The 21286-nt window shown below is 31.8% G+C and overlaps 1 protein-coding gene across 2 annotated transcripts in view; it reads right to left on the reverse strand.

Moving 5' to 3' along the window:
* Nucleotides 1-2121: 2121 nt before the first annotated feature.
* LOC134706730 (integrin beta-1-A-like) overlaps nucleotides 2122-21286 on the reverse strand; it is a 38074-nt gene continuing 18909 nt past the window's right edge. For both annotated transcript variants that reach the window (XM_063565930.1, XM_063565928.1), the window contains exons 11-22: nucleotides 20526-20717; nucleotides 16413-16489; nucleotides 15351-15408; nucleotides 13852-14013; nucleotides 11717-11847; nucleotides 11077-11225; nucleotides 8717-8820; nucleotides 8041-8130; nucleotides 7469-7595; nucleotides 6590-6700; nucleotides 4399-4568; nucleotides 2122-3528 (exon numbers count right to left, since the gene is read on the reverse strand). In XM_063565930.1, coding sequence (XP_063422000.1) covers nucleotides 3406-3528; nucleotides 4399-4568; nucleotides 6590-6700; nucleotides 7469-7595; nucleotides 8041-8130; nucleotides 8717-8820; nucleotides 11077-11225; nucleotides 11717-11847; nucleotides 13852-14013; nucleotides 15351-15408; nucleotides 16413-16489; nucleotides 20526-20717 — 1494 coding nt within the window. In that variant the 3' untranslated portion in view covers nucleotides 2122-3405. The remainder of the gene's footprint in view (nucleotides 3529-4398; nucleotides 4569-6589; nucleotides 6701-7468; nucleotides 7596-8040; nucleotides 8131-8716; nucleotides 8821-11076; nucleotides 11226-11716; nucleotides 11848-13851; nucleotides 14014-15350; nucleotides 15409-16412; nucleotides 16490-20525; nucleotides 20718-21286) is intronic.

Consider the following 21286-nt stretch of genomic DNA (forward strand, 5'->3'; position numbering starts at 1 on the left):
AGTTTTTTTTGTGTAATATCTATTTGACATGCCTCGGTACTTATACATCACATTATTATGGTATTGTGATATCATCGTAATGTTTTCTATTCTTGTCTTTCGCTTTTGCAAATGTGCTTTCTCTTTACGACTACTTGATTAATTTCTTTGTTGACATGTTTTATTTTAATAGTGATTAAGATTATAACACAATGTTGACTGCTGTGCCATTACTTTTGACATTTTATGTGTTTGTTTTGTTGACACATACTTGTCAATATAATGGAACTTAATGCGACTGTATCAAAGTGAGAGGTTTAGCTAGCGATAAAACCAGGTTAAATCCCCTATTAGGAAAATGTCAGTAACCAGTCATGAATTTGACAGTTGTTATCCATTCGTTTGATGTGTTTTCCTCTGAGTTTGGTATTTTTGTTAGTAGTATTTTACATTTTGCATACGAGGACAAGAGGCTGGCTGTAACAAGTCTGACTAGCCCGATGTCAGAGGAGCAAGACACAGCAAAGGGTTATTGTGTGAACAATTGATAAAAATCGCAACGTTCGGTATTTCAAAACTACGTCATTTTAGCGAAATATTTTATAAGCATTTAAAAAATATGTTTTCCTCATAAGACTATATGAAACATTAAATAACGGCAGTTCTGGTATTTATAGAGGTCACCTAAAATAACCCTATAAGGGATAATGAAATTACTATACCACCACGATGGCATGTCGTTCTGAAAGACATCATTATAAGAGGAAAAGATAGTCATAAAATATTATTTTATCATATGTGTTCTATTTTTACCAAAGCAGTGTCATTGTTAGGTTAGGTTAGAATCACCATCTGAAACAATTTTGAAATTATACTTTGTTAGGATTAATTAAGCAGTTTCGTTTCTATGTGACTCATGTTTCAAATATTAAAATAACATGTGGTAGGATTGATAATGAGGTATCTCTCCAAAAGAAATTGACAACTTAAAGTTACCGTACAGCTGGCCAGGAACATCACTGAAGAGACATGAATTGTCGAAATGCGCATCTGGTGCAGGAAAATTGGTACCGTTAATGTTATTATTTCAACAATGAACAAAGCACAGACCACGTTGTCAGCTATTAAATGCTCGGATTTGACGAATGTAAAAAAAAATCTAACGAGAAAACTAAAGGCCATATTCATACACTAAATAATGAACGAAAATCAAATATGTTACACAGCAACCAAAGACAACTTATGAAGAATATTTTCCTGGTTTGGGACAGGCACATATAGTTCATTTGAAGCACTGTCCATAGAGCATATGCACTTATGTCATAAGGTTTAATAACTTATATGTCATAAAAAAATTATACTTGTCATAAAAGCATAATTTATTTTTCATGAAGCAGCATATTTAATGTTTGTTAGATTCAAACATTTAAAATGAACTATTTTGGTCAATTGACCCTTCCTGTTAATCCAGTTCAAATATACCTTAATATATGTTTAAATATTTTTCTTTTAAGACATTCATGTTATTTTTATGACTAATAGTTGCCCAACTCTCAGTCTGAAATGATTGACAATGCAACAGCATTAATCCTAAAACTATATGTTTTGTCCTACATGTATTGTTTTTAGTTGTTTGGCAGTCATCTTGTTTTGTGGATAATCTTAGTACAATTTCTAAACAAGCCACCCTTGACCTATTTAGTATCATGGATTTCTTGTATGGTATATGCTATAGGGTGTTTACCATGTGAATTAGTTGTAAATTTCTAAGAAAGTATATCCCTGACTTTAAGTCTACATAGTCTGTATATCCATAGAAAAAATTATCAAAACTATTAGTAATATGTTGCTTCTTATAAGCATAAAAGTTGATGTGTGGTTAGTATTGAAATGTAAACCATCATTCTGAGAAGATATATAGGTGTGAAAAACAGTTTCTTACCACATCCATTTTATATCTATTCTATGGATAAAAATATTTAAATAAAACTTTAACAGCCTATTGACCATTCCTGCTGATTCAATGTGTTGCTATGGATAAAGCTGGAAAATGTTGTCATTTAAACTGAACAGTACAATGACAATATTAAGATTACACCACCCCTAGGCAATTCAAAACATAAACTAGAAATAAGAAAGATATAAAAAATACAAAATTTAATGAAAGAAATAACAAAGCACATTCTTAATATGATTCCAGCAAACATAATACTATACAATTATATATCCATTCAACAGAAACAGTCTTCTGATTTTGTATTATAACATTTACTCTTTATATGGCAGTCTCTGTTGGCAGTTCACCATATATAATGAAAGAAAGAAAGGCATATTTGTCTGTCAGATATCAGCAATTGGTTCTTTAAATTTACATAACAATTTTCTCAGGCAGTCAGAATCTGTACATATACAGAAGCAACAGATACACAAGATTAACATGCTACCAAATGCAATAAAACATTGATTATTTTATACACAAAGTATTAGGCAACAAAATTATTCATTAGTTCCCAGGAATGGATGCTATGTCTCTAATTTTCACTGCATCAATCGTTTCATTTTTTTCTTAACATTGAAAAAATGCTAATTCTTTATTCATAGTGCTAGTGTTATCTTTGCATTTTCCCTGAGTTTTCTCCATGCATTTCCATATAAAAATCCAGAGATTACATTCTCCCCAAAAAAGTAGAATTACTTTTAAAAAGTTTATAGCTAAAAAACAATCACACAGCTGCATTAAATATGGTATACATTAATTCACCTTGTATCAAAAATATAAGTGAATGTTGTCAATTTTAATATAAAGATTTTATTTTCATTTGTTATCAACAAATACATGTTGTTGAGGAATATAAATAATTACAACTTTTTCAATCAGAATGACCAAAAATCATTAAGTAAGAATTGTATTAAAATAAGGAATATAAACAAGCTTTTTGTACAATTTACAAAGTTCTGGAATCATCAGTGTTATAGGGGTAATATGCATTGATAAAGTACACACATATCCAGTAAGACAGACTTAAACTTCTTCTATATGGCTTCTTTTGATATGTAGCCTTTTACATGAATTCCAGGACAAATTGTATTGGTATTTGGCATGTATTAAGGCAAATAATGTATATAGCAAGTTTAAAATTTATCTTTTAGGAATCAGAGAGATTTCTTTTCCAAATTAGTGAGTAATGATAGTGAAAATGATACCCTGAAATCATCATGTTATATTGTTTTTCTAGAACAACCCTGAGTCTAATCTCTTTTATTTGTGGTTCATTAAAAATTTTCCCCCTCCTTTTGAATGAAGTTTTGTCTAAATTATAGTTATTTTTTACATACAAAGTTATGTATATTATCTATTTTAGTTAAATCTCAACAGAAACACTATTGCACTTCGAATGTTCGAAGAAATTGGTGAACAACAGAACATTATTTCTTCCTAAAAACTACACTGTCCATTCCTTCTGCACCTGGTCCATCCGGTCCTTTAGGTATATCACACATTGGATTCTGGACTTCTGTTATACAGTCCTTATAGATTGGGTTCTTCTCCTGTGATAGAAAATAATATCTAATAATAAATGAAATCATTGTCAGTTTTCATCTTCTCATCAATTGAATATATCGCAGATAATGCAGTTTAAAATTTCTTTGTATACAAAAAAAGGAGATTTTTTATTTATATTGTTTGGGGGAGGGGTATATGTCAAGAAGTCTAAGATACCTAACATATACGGTTAAATAACTAAGACATTTCCAACCCTTTTTGCATAATGTTTCAAACATGGATTTTTTTTTATAAAACATGACTTCGCTTATGCAATTTGAACACTTTTAAAATATCTCCATGTAGACTGATATAAGACCCCAGTATTGTGAACACATTTCATTAATTGAAGTATACAAGCTGATGTTTGACACCCTAAACAGAAGGTTAGGTTGGATACAATAACACTGAAGATTGATGAACATATTTTAGTACATTGCTACATTCTCCCTTATTTTAAAGGATGTAAACCCCAAACTGATAAAGACACAAACACAGTTTTACTTTAATGTTCCATTTATAATTAGGTTTCAAATATTATTGTTTAGCAGTATAAACACATAAAATATCTAACCTCATCAACTTAGAGATGACCCATTTGGCCCAGTGTCCTTAAAGGATATTGCATAGATAGTAAACAGATAATAGACAAAATCAAGCTTTATAGGGTATTTGGGAATTATTTTTTTTTTAAATATCATTATTCTCTCCAGCACCATTGAAAAGAATTTATTGTTTAACTGCACTTCTGGTCCAGCATAATTGGCATCATATTTATTAACATCATCATACAAGTCAGGTTTTATCAACTGTCATTCATGTATTACACAATTATTACAAAAGCACATGAAAAATAATTAGTTTTTAAAACTTACAAAACCCCATTTAGGATCATTTATTTCTGTTGCAAATTTCTTATACTCCATGCCATCTAAACATGAGGTCAACAGTTTCCATATCAATAGCAGCAGTAATCCAACCAAAAAGATGGCACCACTTACACCTAGAGCTAAAGTAGTGGCATCAGGTGGCCCTGGTGGACAAGCTACAAAAAAAAGACAATTATTGAAATCTCCATCTACGATATGTTTTATTCATTTATGTTACAAAGTACATATAGAAATATTTGGTAGACTGTAGACAACACATTGAGGTGAGGTCAAACGTTGGTTGATTCCTAATTTGAGGAAGCCATGATGTGAAGTTTCTGAGAGAGACCAACATTTTGTACATGGCAATTGAGTGTTTTGATATTCAAATATTCAGTAAACAGGAAGTGGATGACAACTAAATCTGAAATTCATCAATAAGTATATCACATGAAGCTTGATACCAAGTTTCAAGAAGCTCTGACATGTCGTTTCTAGTATAAGTTTTTATGGCACGGACAAATTGACAAAAACTAAATCACTACTTATAGTTATCAATGTACAAAAAAGTGTTCTGCTTCATTAATGAAGTCACCTATTTTTGTGTCAAACATCCCAACATTTATATCATCACCTACTTTACTTAATCAGACACATTCAACTGATAACACAAGAAACCAGTTCATTTACATTTCTACATTGTTTGCAATGAATTAAAGTGATTTCCCAGAGAAATAAAAAGCCCTCATTTCAAATGTGAACCAATCCCATTATTTCACTCCTCTCACGTCAAATAATGCATGTTATCAAGAAGTTGTTAATCACATTGCATCAATACAATTAAAGGGGCACTAGGTGTCAAATGCATGGTCACTGATTTGACTCAAATTCTCATATGTGATTTATAACAATGTAAAACATTCTCCAAACTATCAAAAGTCTAAAATAAACAGTTTAAAGAGCATGGGGTAGATAATATGTAGGTTAGTTTTTTTTAGTCCAGACGCCATCTAATTAACTATCAATTTGACCTCAGATGACCATATAAGTGATGTAAACATAAATAAAGATATGAATAGATTAACCCAACACGTGCAATTGGATTTTATAGGTCTATTTGATTTTAATTTATAGATTAAAAGTATATAGGCCCCAGGCACAGAAAACATGTCAAACAATAAATTGTATGCAGCAGTCCCTCAAGTGTTGTTGTTATAAGACTCTCTACATTTTTGTGTTTTATCAAAACGACCCTGCATAGGCGAGGTAACCACTTCAAGTACTCTACCTTACTACAAACTCACCAGGCGTTGGTTCACTTTCATTTGTAATTAAAAATATATGTTTCTCATTGTTTTAAACCGTATAAGAATGATTTTATGTGGATCAAATCAGTAATCAAATGATTTATCATAGTTCCACTATCATTGTTCACATTCTTTTTCTTTAAATAACCAGTACACATACAATGCATGTGTTGTCAATCTCTAGCTAGGGGATTAAATTAAAGTTCACATGAAAACAGATTTAATGAGGTAAAATTATTCACTTGCAAGTTAATAATCAATTATCAGTGTTTCATAGCTTAATTTTACAAAATTGAACCATTTTGGCTGCTAAAAGTGAATTATTATTTCACCATTTCACTTTCATTATTGATTGAACAAAAAAAATCTTACTTTAGATTTTTGATAAATCTAGTAGCTAGTGCCCCTTTAAGAATTTGTAGAAAATGATTTAGTTCTTTTCATTTTGCTTTATTTCCATTAAAAAGTCCATTGTCAATGTTATAAAAAGAATGACTTTTCCAAGAATTTAAATATAAAAAAAATGTTCAACAATAGACCCAACAACAATGATAATAAACTCATGACCTATACACATACATGAATTAATGTGGGTTGTCTTAGATCACTCCTTGAAAATATTTATATACTTTAATTGTAGGATGAGTTATTCTATAATTAAATTCTGTATATATGGCAGCTAATTTTTATGGAGTTTAATCCTTGCTCATTCTACCTAGGCCTGTGAGGTTTTATTTTTTTGTTTTTGAATTCTGATAACAATATTCCATAAAGACAAAATGTTACAGGAATATTGTTTACAACAAATTTAAATTCAAATTGCCAGCTTAAAATTTAAAGAAGGTCTCCGTAATTAAGCAAGCTATTGCTGTTCATTAGTTAGTACTTACTTTTTGTATCTTTTACTACAACTTTAAGTTCAAACTGTTCATCATATTCATAAGTAAACTCAATCTGGCATCCTTCCTCATCAAAGAACTGACACTTGGTTATATTCTCAACTGAAAATACATTATATTATTAGATTATTACATCTTCAAAAACATTTATAAAAGTTTATTTGAAATTGTTTTTGGTGACTACTTTACAGTTTCTATCCCATGACAAAGAACATCCATTTGATTTTAACATCACTTTTCAGGTATTTCGTTGTGGCCAGTTATTATTGCTGGAGGGAGCCAAAGAAAAGAACATCAATAAACATAGTTCCTTTGTTATTTAAGAATTGAATACTTCTTTTTGAAACTTCATTGGGGTGTAAAAGTGTTGACCAAAGTACATTCTGTATGAAGCTCGGAAGCTTAACGCTTTTAGAACCCTATGAAGTTATAAAAAGAAGCATTCAATACTAATACAGTTACATTTTTTTTTAGCTAGAATCATAGAAACACGATTTTCTCAATAAAACAGATTAAATATCTATCAAGCTTCATTAATTGGATGATACATTTTAACAATAATCACCTGCTTTGTCAAGACATTACAAGTAGTTACCATTATCACCCTAGACTAAGACCTACCTGGTAAAACAGCATCAGTAGTTACCATTGTCACCCTAGACTAAGACCCACCTGGTAAAACAGCATCAGTAGTTACCATTGTCCCCCTAGACTAAGACCTACCTGGTAAAACAGCATCAGTAGTTACCATTATCACCCTAGACTAAGACCTACCTGGTAAAACAGCATCAGTAGTTACCATTGTCACCCTAGACTAAGACCTACCTGGTAAAACAGCATCAGTAGTTACCATTGTCACCCTAGACCTACCTGGTAAAACAGCATCAGTAGAAACATGGATACATTGTGCTGCACAATCTGATTCACTGAGTTTACCCTGTTTGAAGCCAACACATTCTGCACAGTCTTGGTTTGCTTTACACTGACCAGGACAAGTCTACAATCACAAAAGTATTATAAATTTAAGTGGACAACTCATTGACACATGGTTAACTTTATAAATTACACTTCCTCAAGACAAGAATCACAGAGTTAGACCCTGTTCACACTAGTATCGGTCTAAATAAAACCATTTAATGTTCCCATTATCTATAATCCTGATGATTTCTATATATTGGTCTAATCTGAACCACTAGGTTCACAATACAAGTAAACTTGCAATTGTTCTGACATAATTATCCATGATGATGAAATTGAAAACAGTGTGTATAAATAGAATTATCGTTACTTTTCAAAATTTTCCTTTGATCTTAATTTGACAAGATAATTTCCATTCTTAGCACAGTAGAATGATATAAAAAAACTATCTCTAGAAACTAAGGGCGGCACACATACCGTTGTCTATGAAATTAAAAAGTTGCAATAATATTGTTGATACTTACTGGACATTCCTGACATTGGTCTCCTCGATAGTTGTTATCATCACACACACATTTTCCACAGACACACTGACCACGATCAGAACATGTTGTCTGAAAAAAAACAACATATTAAAATTTGTAAAAATTTGGTGGTAGTTAATAATATATTCTTCTGCAGTTAAATTAATAACAAATTTTTAATGTATACCTCAATATCAGATTTCATCTTTTTTAAATTGAAATATGACAATGAGTACAATTTTAAGATTAAAATAAATTTGGGAAGATTTATATCTAATCTGTCCCCCACATTTGCTGTATAGAAATAAATATGCATGAATGAAGGTGTTTCTCTTTTTGAACAAATAAAAAAAACCCGCAGATTTACTGACAATATTTGATTATAAAAAGAAACATTGATGGAGAGTTGTCTCATTGGCACTCACACCACATCTTCCTATATCTATTGTATCCTTGTTTAGATTCATAATTCATATCATACTGACATTCTTAGTTTAAATTTACATTGTATGACTCAAGTAGAAAGTATCTATATTACAAATAAATGGTGAATTCCCCGATTGCATGAAATAACATAAAGGGACATAACTCAAGAACTGTAATGCCATTTAAAACTGACTAACCGTTACACTCAAAACCAGATAAAAACAGGATTTTTGAGAGTAAATATGCTTACCCCATTATTATTAGTACAAGAATCTGTTGCTGTAGGGCAGTCACAGGTTGTGCCATTGTAACCTTCATTACAAACACAGCTAGAGCACTGACACATACCATTTCCTATAAATATATTGAAAACATTATTTCATTAAAATCAAAAGCATGGACACTTTTTTTATTTCAATAATAACAAATAAATTGATTTGCAAAGCACAGTTGAATACGACCGCAGAGGTCAAACCCTGAAAAGTTTTTGCAAAAATGGACACAATATTCCTGCTTAATACAGGTCTGAATTTGGATTTTAACTAAATATATGACGCATAATAGGATAATAACAGAATAACTGTAGTCAAAGAACTTAGAATTGTTTATATGATTTGAATGCATATTCAATTTTTTGCTATGGTGCAATACACAATGCTGTTGCAAAATGACCCCTACTTTACCCCCACCCCTCAAAAAAATAAAATTACCCCCTTTTGTTTTTTGTAATACACTAAGTTGTTGAGAATTGACCCCCCTAAAAAAAAAAAAAAAAATTGATTAACCGCACCCCACCCTTTATTTTTTGGGCAAAAAGGAGGGGGAGTGAAACATAATAATGGTGGTGAAATCTTAAAAAAACCCATCCCCATTTCTTTTTTATTCCTCCCCACCACCATAATTTTGTTTCACTCCCCCTCCTTTTTTCCAAAAAAACAATTCTCTCCCTCAAGATATGGTCAAAATTTCAATTCAAATTTCCAATGGAGTTTGCAACCATAATTACACATTTAATAATTTAAAGCAGTATAAGGGAGGTAATACAAATTTAACATTTAACTTAAAAGAAATTGTCCATTAAACCAGGACACCCTTGGTTTTTTTTCAGTTTGCCCCTTATTTTGACAGTTTGAGCCATAACCCCCAAAGTCAATCCTAACCATCCCTTTCTGGTATGGAACATTGTGGTACAATTTCAGAGAAATCCATAGATCGTTCCACAAGATATTGTCTGGAAACTAGAAAAATTCTTATTTGTGCCATGTTGGCCTCTAATTCCTAGACTGTTAGGACCACAACCCCTTAAAATCAATCGAAACCTGCCTTTTGTGGTTATGAACCTTGTGTTAAAATTTCATAGATTTCTATTCACTTATATTAAAGTTATTGTCTGGAAACCAAATGTCTTTGGACTACACAAACTTGATACAGATATACAACTGTTTTTTGAGGTTGTATTAAAACTTGCTTAACCCTTTCCGCCATTGAAATTTTTTTTTTGCATACTTGATTCGCATAGGATTTTTTTGATAAAATGCTGAACATATGCTTTAAAGTATTAAGGCATTGCGAAAAACAACTATTTCATCAAATAAAGTTAAGTCGGATATTCCTATGATATTCCTTTTCATATTGGATACAAATTTTATTAAGTCAACTGCAGACACTTTGTAGTCAAAGTGTTTCAACTGAGGTACTACACAGGCGTCAAAAGGCGTCATTATGGAGTAAGGGGGGTGGCGTCAAAAGGTGTCATTATGGAGGAAAGGGTTAAGGGGGCTCGCGGGTCTAAATCAATTTTTTTATTTAATATAAGATTTCGCTATATTTTTCTATAAATTAACTTTATCTTATACCTAATAGAAAAATGAAATAAAAAAATGGGGTCACCGTTCATTTACGCTCACAATCTGCCTTAAAAAAAGCATACTTTTTGACTAATGTCCTTTTTTTCTGTTGAACTAATAGGAGAAAAAGCGGTAATATAGAAATTAAAAAAGAATTAAATTACAGAAATCGCTTAAATTTTACTATTATTTAGTTTATGTACAGCTTTTTCAAAAACAATAATAAAAAATATAGGTCAACCATGAGTTAAAAAAGATTTTTAATTTTAATGCCAAAAAAATGGCATTTTTGCACCAAAGGGAGATAATTTGGAGCTTTTTCAATGATATCTACATTTTAAAAGTCACCTGGGGCCAACACGTATTAATTTTTTGGAATAATTTTGTACCATATACTAAAGTAACAACTTCTTAAGGCAATTAATAAAATTTGTAATGAAAAATAAACGTTTGATATTTTCCTGAAAATTTTATACCCGCGAGCCTCCTTAAAGCTGATTCATGATTGTATTGAAAATTTTAGACTATATTGAGTGATATCGAAGTCTCCAATGGAGGTCACTTCCTATTATTGGGCATACATGGATGTGCCAAAAATATGAGTCATTATTTTGCCAAATTTCATATAAAAATGACCACCCTTTTCATAACAACCTATATCAAAATGTATTTACGTTTAATAACTGCATATCAAATTCGGTTATATATGATCTACATATCCATTTCCACCTTTATTTGTTGGTCTTTAGGGCTGTGTACCTACCATTACAAAGTTCTCCTGTTCCAATATATCCACCACACCCCTTGTTGTAGCATTCACAGTATTCTCCTGTGTAGTCATCAGGACATACACATTTACCACATTGACACTCCCCTACATTACTGCATATGATATAATTCACACCATCAGTCCTGAAAATTTCATTAGAATGGGGTTAATATTTGTTTACTTAAAATGTGAACCTCTTGCCCTAGATTTACTCTTTTATTATTATGACAATATCTCAAATAATATAAGAGGGAGGGTTGACTGCTAAAAATGTGTCACAGTTGTCTGTATCAACATATTAATGTTTGTCATGAAGGATATTTTGTTTTTAAGGCAGATCTTTCATTGGCTCTTTTTATTTAATCACTAATTTACAATACACTTGATGATTAAAACTAACTGGTGAACATTAGATGTTGACCTCTCAACGTAATTGCTTTAGGTTTTAGAATGTGGTTTTTTTTTGTGTTGTCAGGATAATGTCTCATTGATGTATATCCATGATTTCAAGCAGTTTAAGGGGACAAGATGACAACCAAGTAAAAGAACATTATTGTCTTTTGAGTGCTGTATATGATATGTGTTCAAGGTCTTCATTCAGACAAAAAATTTTAGTATAAGAAAAATAACCTACGTCTGACCACATGTTTCTTCTTGTGTCTTACTAATGTCACAATCACACTTATCACCTGACCAACCGTCATTACAGTGACATACACCACACTCCAATCGTCCCTGTCTGTTACAATCCGTCGAGTTCTCTACCTACAAATCATTGTCAAAATATTTAAAGAAACCTGATTGTTATTTAAAATAGCAAAGTATATCAATAGAAATAAAAGCATAATTAAATGAAATGTGTTATTGCTAGAGCTGATTTCCTTATGCATGTAGAGTAACATGTTGGTTAGCTTTCTTGCTTTGTTTGTATAAGTGCTTACAGAAGCTTTGTTATTTAGATTGTCATCTTCAAAAAATGTATATAGGCATAGTTAAACCTGTATATATAATATTTAAATTTGATTGGGCGTTATTATCCTAATTAAACTTGTACAATATACCAACAGAGCGAACAAGCTAACCAAAGACTTGCTCTACATGCATTATGAAATTAGCTCTAAAATTACTAAAACTATACAGAACATGGAAAACATAAATGTATCAAATGCTTCTTTCAACAAAAAGTCAAATGTCAACAGGGGAGGTAACCACTACACAATAGATGCATAAGATAAATATCTTAATATACACTTATCAGTTTAACCTTACAGTCAATTTTAATGAGTGTGTAGGCAAAGGTCATATCTTTGGTTAGCTTGCTTGCTAGCTGAACTGTGAAGTCATTATTAGGTTAGGTAAACTACCGTCCTTTTAAAATAGACTCAGTCCCACAGATAACCAATCTATCTGTCTGTAGGACTAAGATACTTCGGAAGGAGGGTAGTATACCTTACCTAACAATGACTTCATGGTTCAGCTAGAAAGCAAGCTAACCAAAAAAATTAACTTTAGCAACACACTCATTGAAATCAGCTGTAACTTGACATAAACAATATTGCAGTGATGTCAGCCTATTCATTTACTGTGATTCTTTTTTCTAAAATGAAGGCTTCCTAAATCTGATACTGAAATAAACTCCCTAAATCATATTTAAAAATTGTTTCCTCTGATGCCTTATTTTCTGAAGTTTGGATTGGTCAATTTACTGATTTATGTTCAACAATGGCATTTGATTTTTAAACTTAAAAAAAATAACCTTATATGCCTTCATGTCTTGAATTGGAATCAAAGCCCTCTTTTATATATATATATATATTAATAAAACTGTTGTTGTGTTGTTTTCGCTGTGCATGTATAATGACATCTTCGCTAGCCAAGGGTTACGATCCACTCCCGCTCTCTTCACCCTTGGCGGATTGAGCCAACATTTGTGATAACAATGTTGCGCCATCTATCGGAAGATAAAAATCACGCCAATTCCGAATAAATTAGTCTTGACCAATGGTAGCACTTGAACTCTTCAATTTGGAGGTAAAAACACGGTAGCGTCTAGATTCTACACACTTGGTAAAGCCGGAAATGAAAGCATACGTCAACATTCATGCATATGTGCATGAAACATACACAGGAACTTCTATTTGTTGATTAAAAACATTCCAGTTTTCACTAAATATAGTCGTATGTTTAGGGATGTAAAGGCTTGTTGCACAAAAAACACGTGGCAATTGTTTACAAACACTTTCTACATTTACACGTGATCATGTTATTGGCGCATTTTGATTGGATGCAGCGAGTTTTGACTGCAACCAATTAAAATCCTTACCTTGTGTCTCCGAAATCTTATCTCAATCCGCCAAGGGTGAAGAGAGCGGGAGTGGATCGTAACCCTTGGCTAGCGAAGATGGTATAATGACTTTGTGTCATTGATGGGTACCTTTGTTTTCTAATAACCTGATTGTTTTAATGTAAAATATCATGAGTTCTTATAAAACTATCATAATTAATATCGCCTGCATAATCTTTACATCCATACTCAATTAAAATGGAGCTGTCTTAAGTTGATATTGTTGAAAATCATCAATGTTGTTTGATGGAAAATTTGTTTAAAATGTTTATTGGTGACCTCTAAATGACTTTTGTTATTTTTTTATGACATTTGTTTGCTGTCTCTTTGGTGTATACCCAACACATCTCCTTTATTTATGAAATATCAAATATTTGTAAAATAAAGAAATACAATATGGGTATGAAATATAACACTAGACTTACAGCTTGGCCTGGAGCCTGACAATCACAATCACATATATACTCCACATTAACATCTAGTCTATCTTCTAGACCCTCAGGATGGATTGAGGATCTCACAGTCCTTTCATTAATATTATCAGGACATTTGTTGATATTAAGGGTCATACGAAACTCAAAATCTATCTGAAAAAGAATGTAAAGCTGTTCTTCAAGCAATTGTTTAATTCTTCATTTTTTCCACACAAAAAAAAGTCTACTGTCTGCTCCATCAAATCAGAAGTATCTAAGTATTAACCGTTTTATACACTGCCAAGAGAAAAACATAAGCTTAAGAACCAAATTTATTATTTTTGATAGAAGAAAGTTTAATCTTATAATTTTTGATTACATAATTATAATGTATTTAAGAAATAATTCATGGAAGCCATAGATTTGTTAGAAATAAATAACATGGCCATGACATTCCAATTCTATCCTGAGCATTTACCATTAGGAAGGGATTAAAAATTAACAAAAATCACGGCCCAAGTCATGTGTAAATTCACAACAAATCAATTGCTTCTATGAAATATTTTTATTCTAACAGGACAAATATGTTCATTAAAAAAAACTAAAGCTATGGTTGGTATCATATGTCATGTGTGCAGCTGTTCTATTTTACCCCTGTTCGATAAATTCTAAAAATATCTAGTAAATCTTAAAACATCTAATGAATCTGTAGCTTGCATAAATTATTTTTTTAAATAACCACTAAATTTGTTTAATTCTTTTAATCCTCAAAACCAACATTTGTAAAAAAAATTGTTGTATAAAGCTAATGTCCAATTTGCTGTTGACAGTTTGTAACTATGGAGCCACCATGTTGACCAGCTGAAATCAGTAAATGTGCAAAATGTTCAATAGAAAAGGGGAAAAAAGCAACACCTACTGTAAAACTTTATTTTCATGCAATATTATCCGAATTTGGGGGTAAATGCAAGGAAAAAGCCTTAAGCTTTGGTGTTTTCACTTGTATGACATCATGTTTTGAAATGCCATTAATGTGCCCAAAATAATTAATGGAATTTTGCAGAATTTTATTTTATTGATTTTGTACAATTTTCCTAGCTCTAATATATTGGTTCTTTTTGTTATGCCTTAGAATAACAATATAGGTTCTGCACATTTTTTTTCTTCTAATTGTAATTTCAAGACAGCTACATTGTCATAGTGTTTGCGCATAGGTTACAATACATGTGGATCTACATGGGAGGTATATTTTAACAACTATTATTATGTACATCCTGGAGTCTAAATATAGATATATCAAGAATTGAATCACTGTGTTGTTTACAAAGAAAAGAGAAGTATGTCACATTAGAATTGGTTATACTTTGATTACATGCTACATCCTGATATTTTTAAAATGAAAACAGTTTATTTGAATTTCATAACATCCCAAAAGGTTTGATAGATTCTTATGCAACATGGTTTCGCTAAAAAACCTTGTTCTACCTTAAGTTGGCTTAATATAAACTTACAGGAAGGCCTACTGTTATATTGGAACATGTTGATCTCTGATCAGTTTGTGATATTCTCCTGAAATAAAAAAAAATCTACTCTAACATGTCTAAAGATCACTTGTTTTATTCTTTTCTGAAGATCACATGTTTTACTCTTTTCTGAAGATCACATGTTTTACTCTTTTCTGAAGATCACATGTTTTACTCTTTTCTGAAGATCACCTGTTTTACTCTTTTCTGAAGATCACATGTTTTACTCTTTTCTGAAGATCACATGTTTTACTCTTTTCTGAAGATCACATGTTTTACTCTTTTCTGAAGATATCATGTTTTACTCTTTTCTGAAGATCACATGTTTTACTCTTTTCTGAAGATCACATGTTTTACTCTTTTTTGAAGATCACATGTTTTACTCTTTTCTGAAGATCACATGTTTTACTCTTTTTTATTATTATATTTTACATTTCACATAATAAGGAAGTGACCTCGGAGAAGCCTTCATAAATTGGAGAAACTTCAATTCATACTTAAATATAAGCGTTGGGTTCACATGTATCTTATTTACATATTGGATTATATATCCCTTGATTATGCCACAGTGTTAGCCCTGCTTATTTAACTTCAGTCAAATATTGTTAAAATGTTTAAACCTGCTGCATTTGTTTACACCTGTTCTCAGTCAAGAACCTGATGATCAATGGTTGTTGTTTGTTAATGTGCTTCTCATTTTTTAAATAGATTAGACCATTGGATTTCCTGTTTAAGTTACAGGTTTTATAATAGTCATTTTTGGAGCCCCTGGTAGCTTACTGTTTGGTGAGCCAAGGCTCCATGTTGAATGCCGTACTTTGACCTATAATGGTTTTCTATTACAAATTGGACTTAATGAAGAGTTAATGTCTCATTGACACTTTGACCACATATTCTTATATCTATTGAAGTAATCATCTGTTTTTCTTAACAATTTAAACAAATAAATGTCTGTACTATTATTTTTACCATTTATAAGAACAGTAATCAGTTGTTGCAAGGCCACTAATGATATTGCCCTGAAGTAAACATGTCATGTGTATAACTTACCCTCCGCAAGCTGACCAGTACTGGGTGTCAATATTTTGGAAAGCGTCATTAACAAAATTAACTGTACCTCTCAGTTTCTGTAAAAGAGAAAATAAATCATTCAAGATAACCAATTGAAATTCTAAATAATGTAACACATGCTAAATTATTTTATATTCTCTCATAATCAACCTTAAATACTATTTAACAAGAAGTAATTGTAACAAGATGCTGTTACGAAGTCTCCAAAACAAAGGTCCCATATCTCGCCATTCCTATGGTCCCATCCATTTACAAGTATTCAAACAGGAGGGGGTGGTGGTGACTACCAGGGACTTTGATGTGTTTTCTTCCGTACAAGAATATATATGGTTTAGGGGTAGGGATCTGGACTGTTTAAAAAGAAAATAGCACATTCTCAAAGTAAACAGGGTGGGGATGACCCCAGGGACTTCCCTTTAATTTCATTTGATTTGTTTTATCGTCCCATTCAAGAATATATGGTTTTAGGGGTGGGACTGTTTACATGATAACAGCATATTCCCGAATTGAAGGGGATGGGGGTTGACCCCTATGGACTCTCCCTACATTTCATTTGATGTGTTTTATTCTTCCAAACAAGAATACATATGGTTTAGGGGTGGGGATCTTGACTGTTAACTAGTTTTCAAACAAGAGGAGGTGGGTGACCCCCTAGGGACTTCCCCTTAAATTCATTCCATTTGTTGTATTGTCCCCTACAAGAATATATATTGTTAAGGAGATGAGTATGAACAAGTTTGGTTAAATTTGGCCCAGTAGTTTCAGAGGTGAATATTTATGTATTTATGAAAAAATGTAAAAAAATTGACTATAAAGGGCAAGAACTCCTTTAGGGGTCAACTGACCATTTTGGATATATAAGTAGATCTAGCTTTGCTGAACATTTTTGCTGTTACAGTTTATCACTATCTATAATAATATTCAAGATAATAACCAAAAACAGCAAAATTTCCTTAAAATTACCAATTCTGGAGCAGCAACCTAACAACGGGTTGTAAGCCTCAATTTCAGAAAATTTCAGGGCAGATGGATTTTGACCCGATAAACAATTATATTCCAGTCAGATTTGCCCTAAATGCTTTGGTTTCAGAGATACAAGCCAAAATCTACATCTACATGGTGGCTATCTTGGTTGGTTGGCAGGGTCACTGGACACATTTTTAAACTAGATAACCCAATGATGATTGTGTCCAAGTTTGGTTAAATGGCCCAGTAGTTTCAGAGGAGAAGAATTTTGTAAAAGTTAAAGACCCCGGATGCTAAGTGATGAGAAATACTCACTTGGCCCTTTGGTCTAGGTGAGCTTAATTTAAGGGCTGAAAGCTCTGAGGAAAAAAGACGCCACTGTCTCTAATATTGAGAGTTTTTATGCAAGTCTTGATTTTCACATACCGTAATTAGTTTAACAATGCAACATGTCTTGAAAGCATATAATTGATATTCGTATATGTGTGTGTGTGAAGTGAAGGTGACAACTGACTGGTTTTTTTAAGACAAATGAATAGGTCAAGACTACCTGAATTGTACAAATAAATACCGTAGAAAGGCTTGTATATTTCTCACTGGTACATAGTCTGAATCCAGGTCTGTTCGCGCCCATTCACGTTTGCGCCCACTCATGTTCATCCCCTTTCACTTTCACACCCTACATGTTCGCAACTAATCTTAATTGGTTTTGTGTTTAATAACTCTGTAAGCAAGTGTTTTTTTATAAGTATAATTGTTGTCATTGTCTCAAAATAAAGTAAGACAGCATTTTTTTTTGTGTTGAATAAATCTTAATCATGTTTTGGATAGTGTATTGTTAAAAATAATAATAATCCTTTCTAAATAAAGTGTCATTTTGTCAATGTTTTATTTTGTGTTGAATACTCTTAATCATGTTTTGGTTAGTGTATTGCTATAACTTTGTTTCATTGACTTGTTTCAAAATTAAGTGAGATTCTGACTATGTTTTTTTCTGTGTGTTGAATTAATTTTATAATGTTTTGGTTATACATTGTAATAGTGGATTGCTATATTTTGGTTCCTATATTTTATTGTTTCGTTGTTTCAGATCATAGGGACCAAGCTGTAAAAAACAATTATCTTTTGTGTTTTTCCTTTAAAATCTTCAATGTTTTACTCATACCGAGCTATAAATACATTCAGTATTTACACCAAAGCAATTTAAAACAACAATCATGATTTTCCAATTATTCAACTTGAATTTGAATTAAAAGTGAGCGCGAATGAGTAGAGTGTGAACGGACCTTGGGTGCGAACGTGCGAGGTGCAAACGTGTAGGGTGCGAACGTGCGAGGTGCAAACGTGTAGGGTGCGAACGTGCGAGGTGCAAACGTGTAGGGTGTGAAAGTGTATTGGGCGCGAACAGACCTGATACCACATAGTCTGAACCCCCTTCTCCCACAAAATAATAAGTAAATAATCTTTTTGTTACTGTTATCAAAGGTCTAATGAAACTCAGGTAATTTCAAACATTTGTCAAAGAATTCTAGTCAAACCAGCACCTAGTTAAATTGACACCTGGACAAATCAGCACCTGGTTAAATCGACACCTGATATAGTCAATTTGTCACCCATGTTAAATATATATTTTTTTCAGTATCTCAGCAAAAAGAGTTAAATACTAACTTTCACATTTTTGGGTGTTCATGTACATTTTGTATATATTTATTTTTCTCAACTAAATGACTTTTTTGGTGTATTTTTAATGATATATATATGAGTAGTCCAAATAATTATTACATCTGGCAAGGCTTTTTTAATTTTATTCTGGGACACCTTCCTATGACCGCAAGGCTATGTTATTTTTTTTCTGGGACGCCTTCCTATGAACGTTGTAGGAAGGCGTCCCAGAAAAAAAATAAAATAGCCTTGCCATACGTCATAATTATTTACACTAATACATGAGATATTGGATATTTTAATGCATTATTTTAACCAGTTGAGCATTTTAAAGGATTGTTGGTTTAATGCTGTTTAAACTTTACTGAAAAAAAAACACCTTAAATTTGCTAATTATTTGGCATGAAAGTTTGATTTATTGAAAGGGACTCGTAGTTTTCCATTTCATTTTAATAATTGTCTAATTGTTAAAACAACAGCTTGGGTAAGGGCTTTGTTGTTTACCTTTATACACAACCACATATTCACTTTGGTTTCGTTGTTTACCTAAATACACAACAACATATTCACTATGTACTTGGTAACAGTTATTAATTAATTGAATAGAAAACATTATAACAAATATTATTGGATGCCGAGATTGACGTCAAATAGGTGCCGATTTGACTAGATGCCAATTTAACCAGGTGACGACTTGACTTGAACGTTTCAATTCCTCTGCCATCGTTTGCGGTATTTCTTGTGAAAACCTATTTTCCATCATCAAAGAGAAAAAGAAACTGCTTGAAAATGATTCTGGAACGCTTCATGATTGTTAAAATAAGTTTAATTCACTCAAAAAACAATTTTGAAACTTGGGATGTTTAACAGAAAGTTTCAAAAGCATGTGTAAAAGAAGAAATTAACCGGTGAGAGTGGAAATCCGTACATGACAGATATCACTATAGTACGACTTTGAAAGTAAAACAGTCTTTTTAAAATATACCTATCACATTAATGTTTGAAGGGTCTTAAGCTTATTCAAACCATATAAGTCGGTATGAAACACCAAAACGGAATGAACAATCACCGATTACATTTTGTAGTTTACAAATTCTAAACTGGTTCCCGTCAACCTACAACACTTTGTTCGAGTGAAGTGGATTACAAGCAGAAACCAGTTAGTTTGTAAAATAGTAAATATGAAACCGAGTGTAAACTGGTTCCTGGCTGATTACTACACAATGATCATGCATAATGATAACACAAGCAGATTCCAGTTTGTAGGCAGAGAAATATAATGAAGTTCAGGTCGCCAGTATTGGAACAATGACTGTGTCATTTTCCAAAAAAAGGTATATCTGTTGTAATATTCAGTGTACAATCAAACTAAAACCTGGTTGTTGTTTTTCTAGAATTGTCCTGATTCTACAATACAAACCTCATAGGTAGTTCTTATAATTGTCCTGATTCTACAATACAAACCTCATATGTAGTTCTTATAATTGATAAGATGTTGGTAGCATCTTGAGATAATTCTTCTGTAAAGGATCCTGGGATATCTGGGTTTAGCTTGACATAATAATTCTTGTAGCCTTCACGATTATCGATTACAAATATAACATTTATATTGTTATCTGTTATAGCTTTTCTTATCTGTCCAATTGATGGGTAATCCTGAAACAGATAATGTATATATAACAAATACTGTAACTTATCTGTCCAATTGATGGGTAATCCTGAAACAGATAATGTATATATAACAAATACTGTAACTTATTTATCCATATGTGATGGGTGATCCTAATACAGATAATGTATATATAACAAATACTGTAACTTATTTATCCATATGTGATGGGTGATCCTAAAACAGATATTATTATATGTAGAATACTGTAACTGGTTATGAGGGGAATAGAAAGTTTGAAAAAAAAGATGTGGTATTAGTGTCAATGAGACAACTCTCCATCCAAGTCACAATGTATAAAATGTGAACCATTCTTGGACCAAGTCTTTTCCTGTATTACACAAATAATATTTCAACTGGTCATTATACATCTACAGTGAATTTATTTGCAGATGATACAATAATTTATTTGTCAATACATGTATAATGTAATTCTGATACATCTACATTACAAAAATACCTTGACAAATGGCAATTATAGGAAACAATGCCAAAATGGAGTTCAATCCAAATTTGAATTTCAATCTGAAGTTCAAAACAAAAAATTAAAACCACT

This window comes from Mytilus trossulus, chromosome 2, assembly GCF_036588685.1.
Source record: "Mytilus trossulus isolate FHL-02 chromosome 2, PNRI_Mtr1.1.1.hap1, whole genome shotgun sequence".
Taxonomy (NCBI): domain Eukaryota; kingdom Metazoa; phylum Mollusca; class Bivalvia; order Mytilida; family Mytilidae; genus Mytilus; species Mytilus trossulus.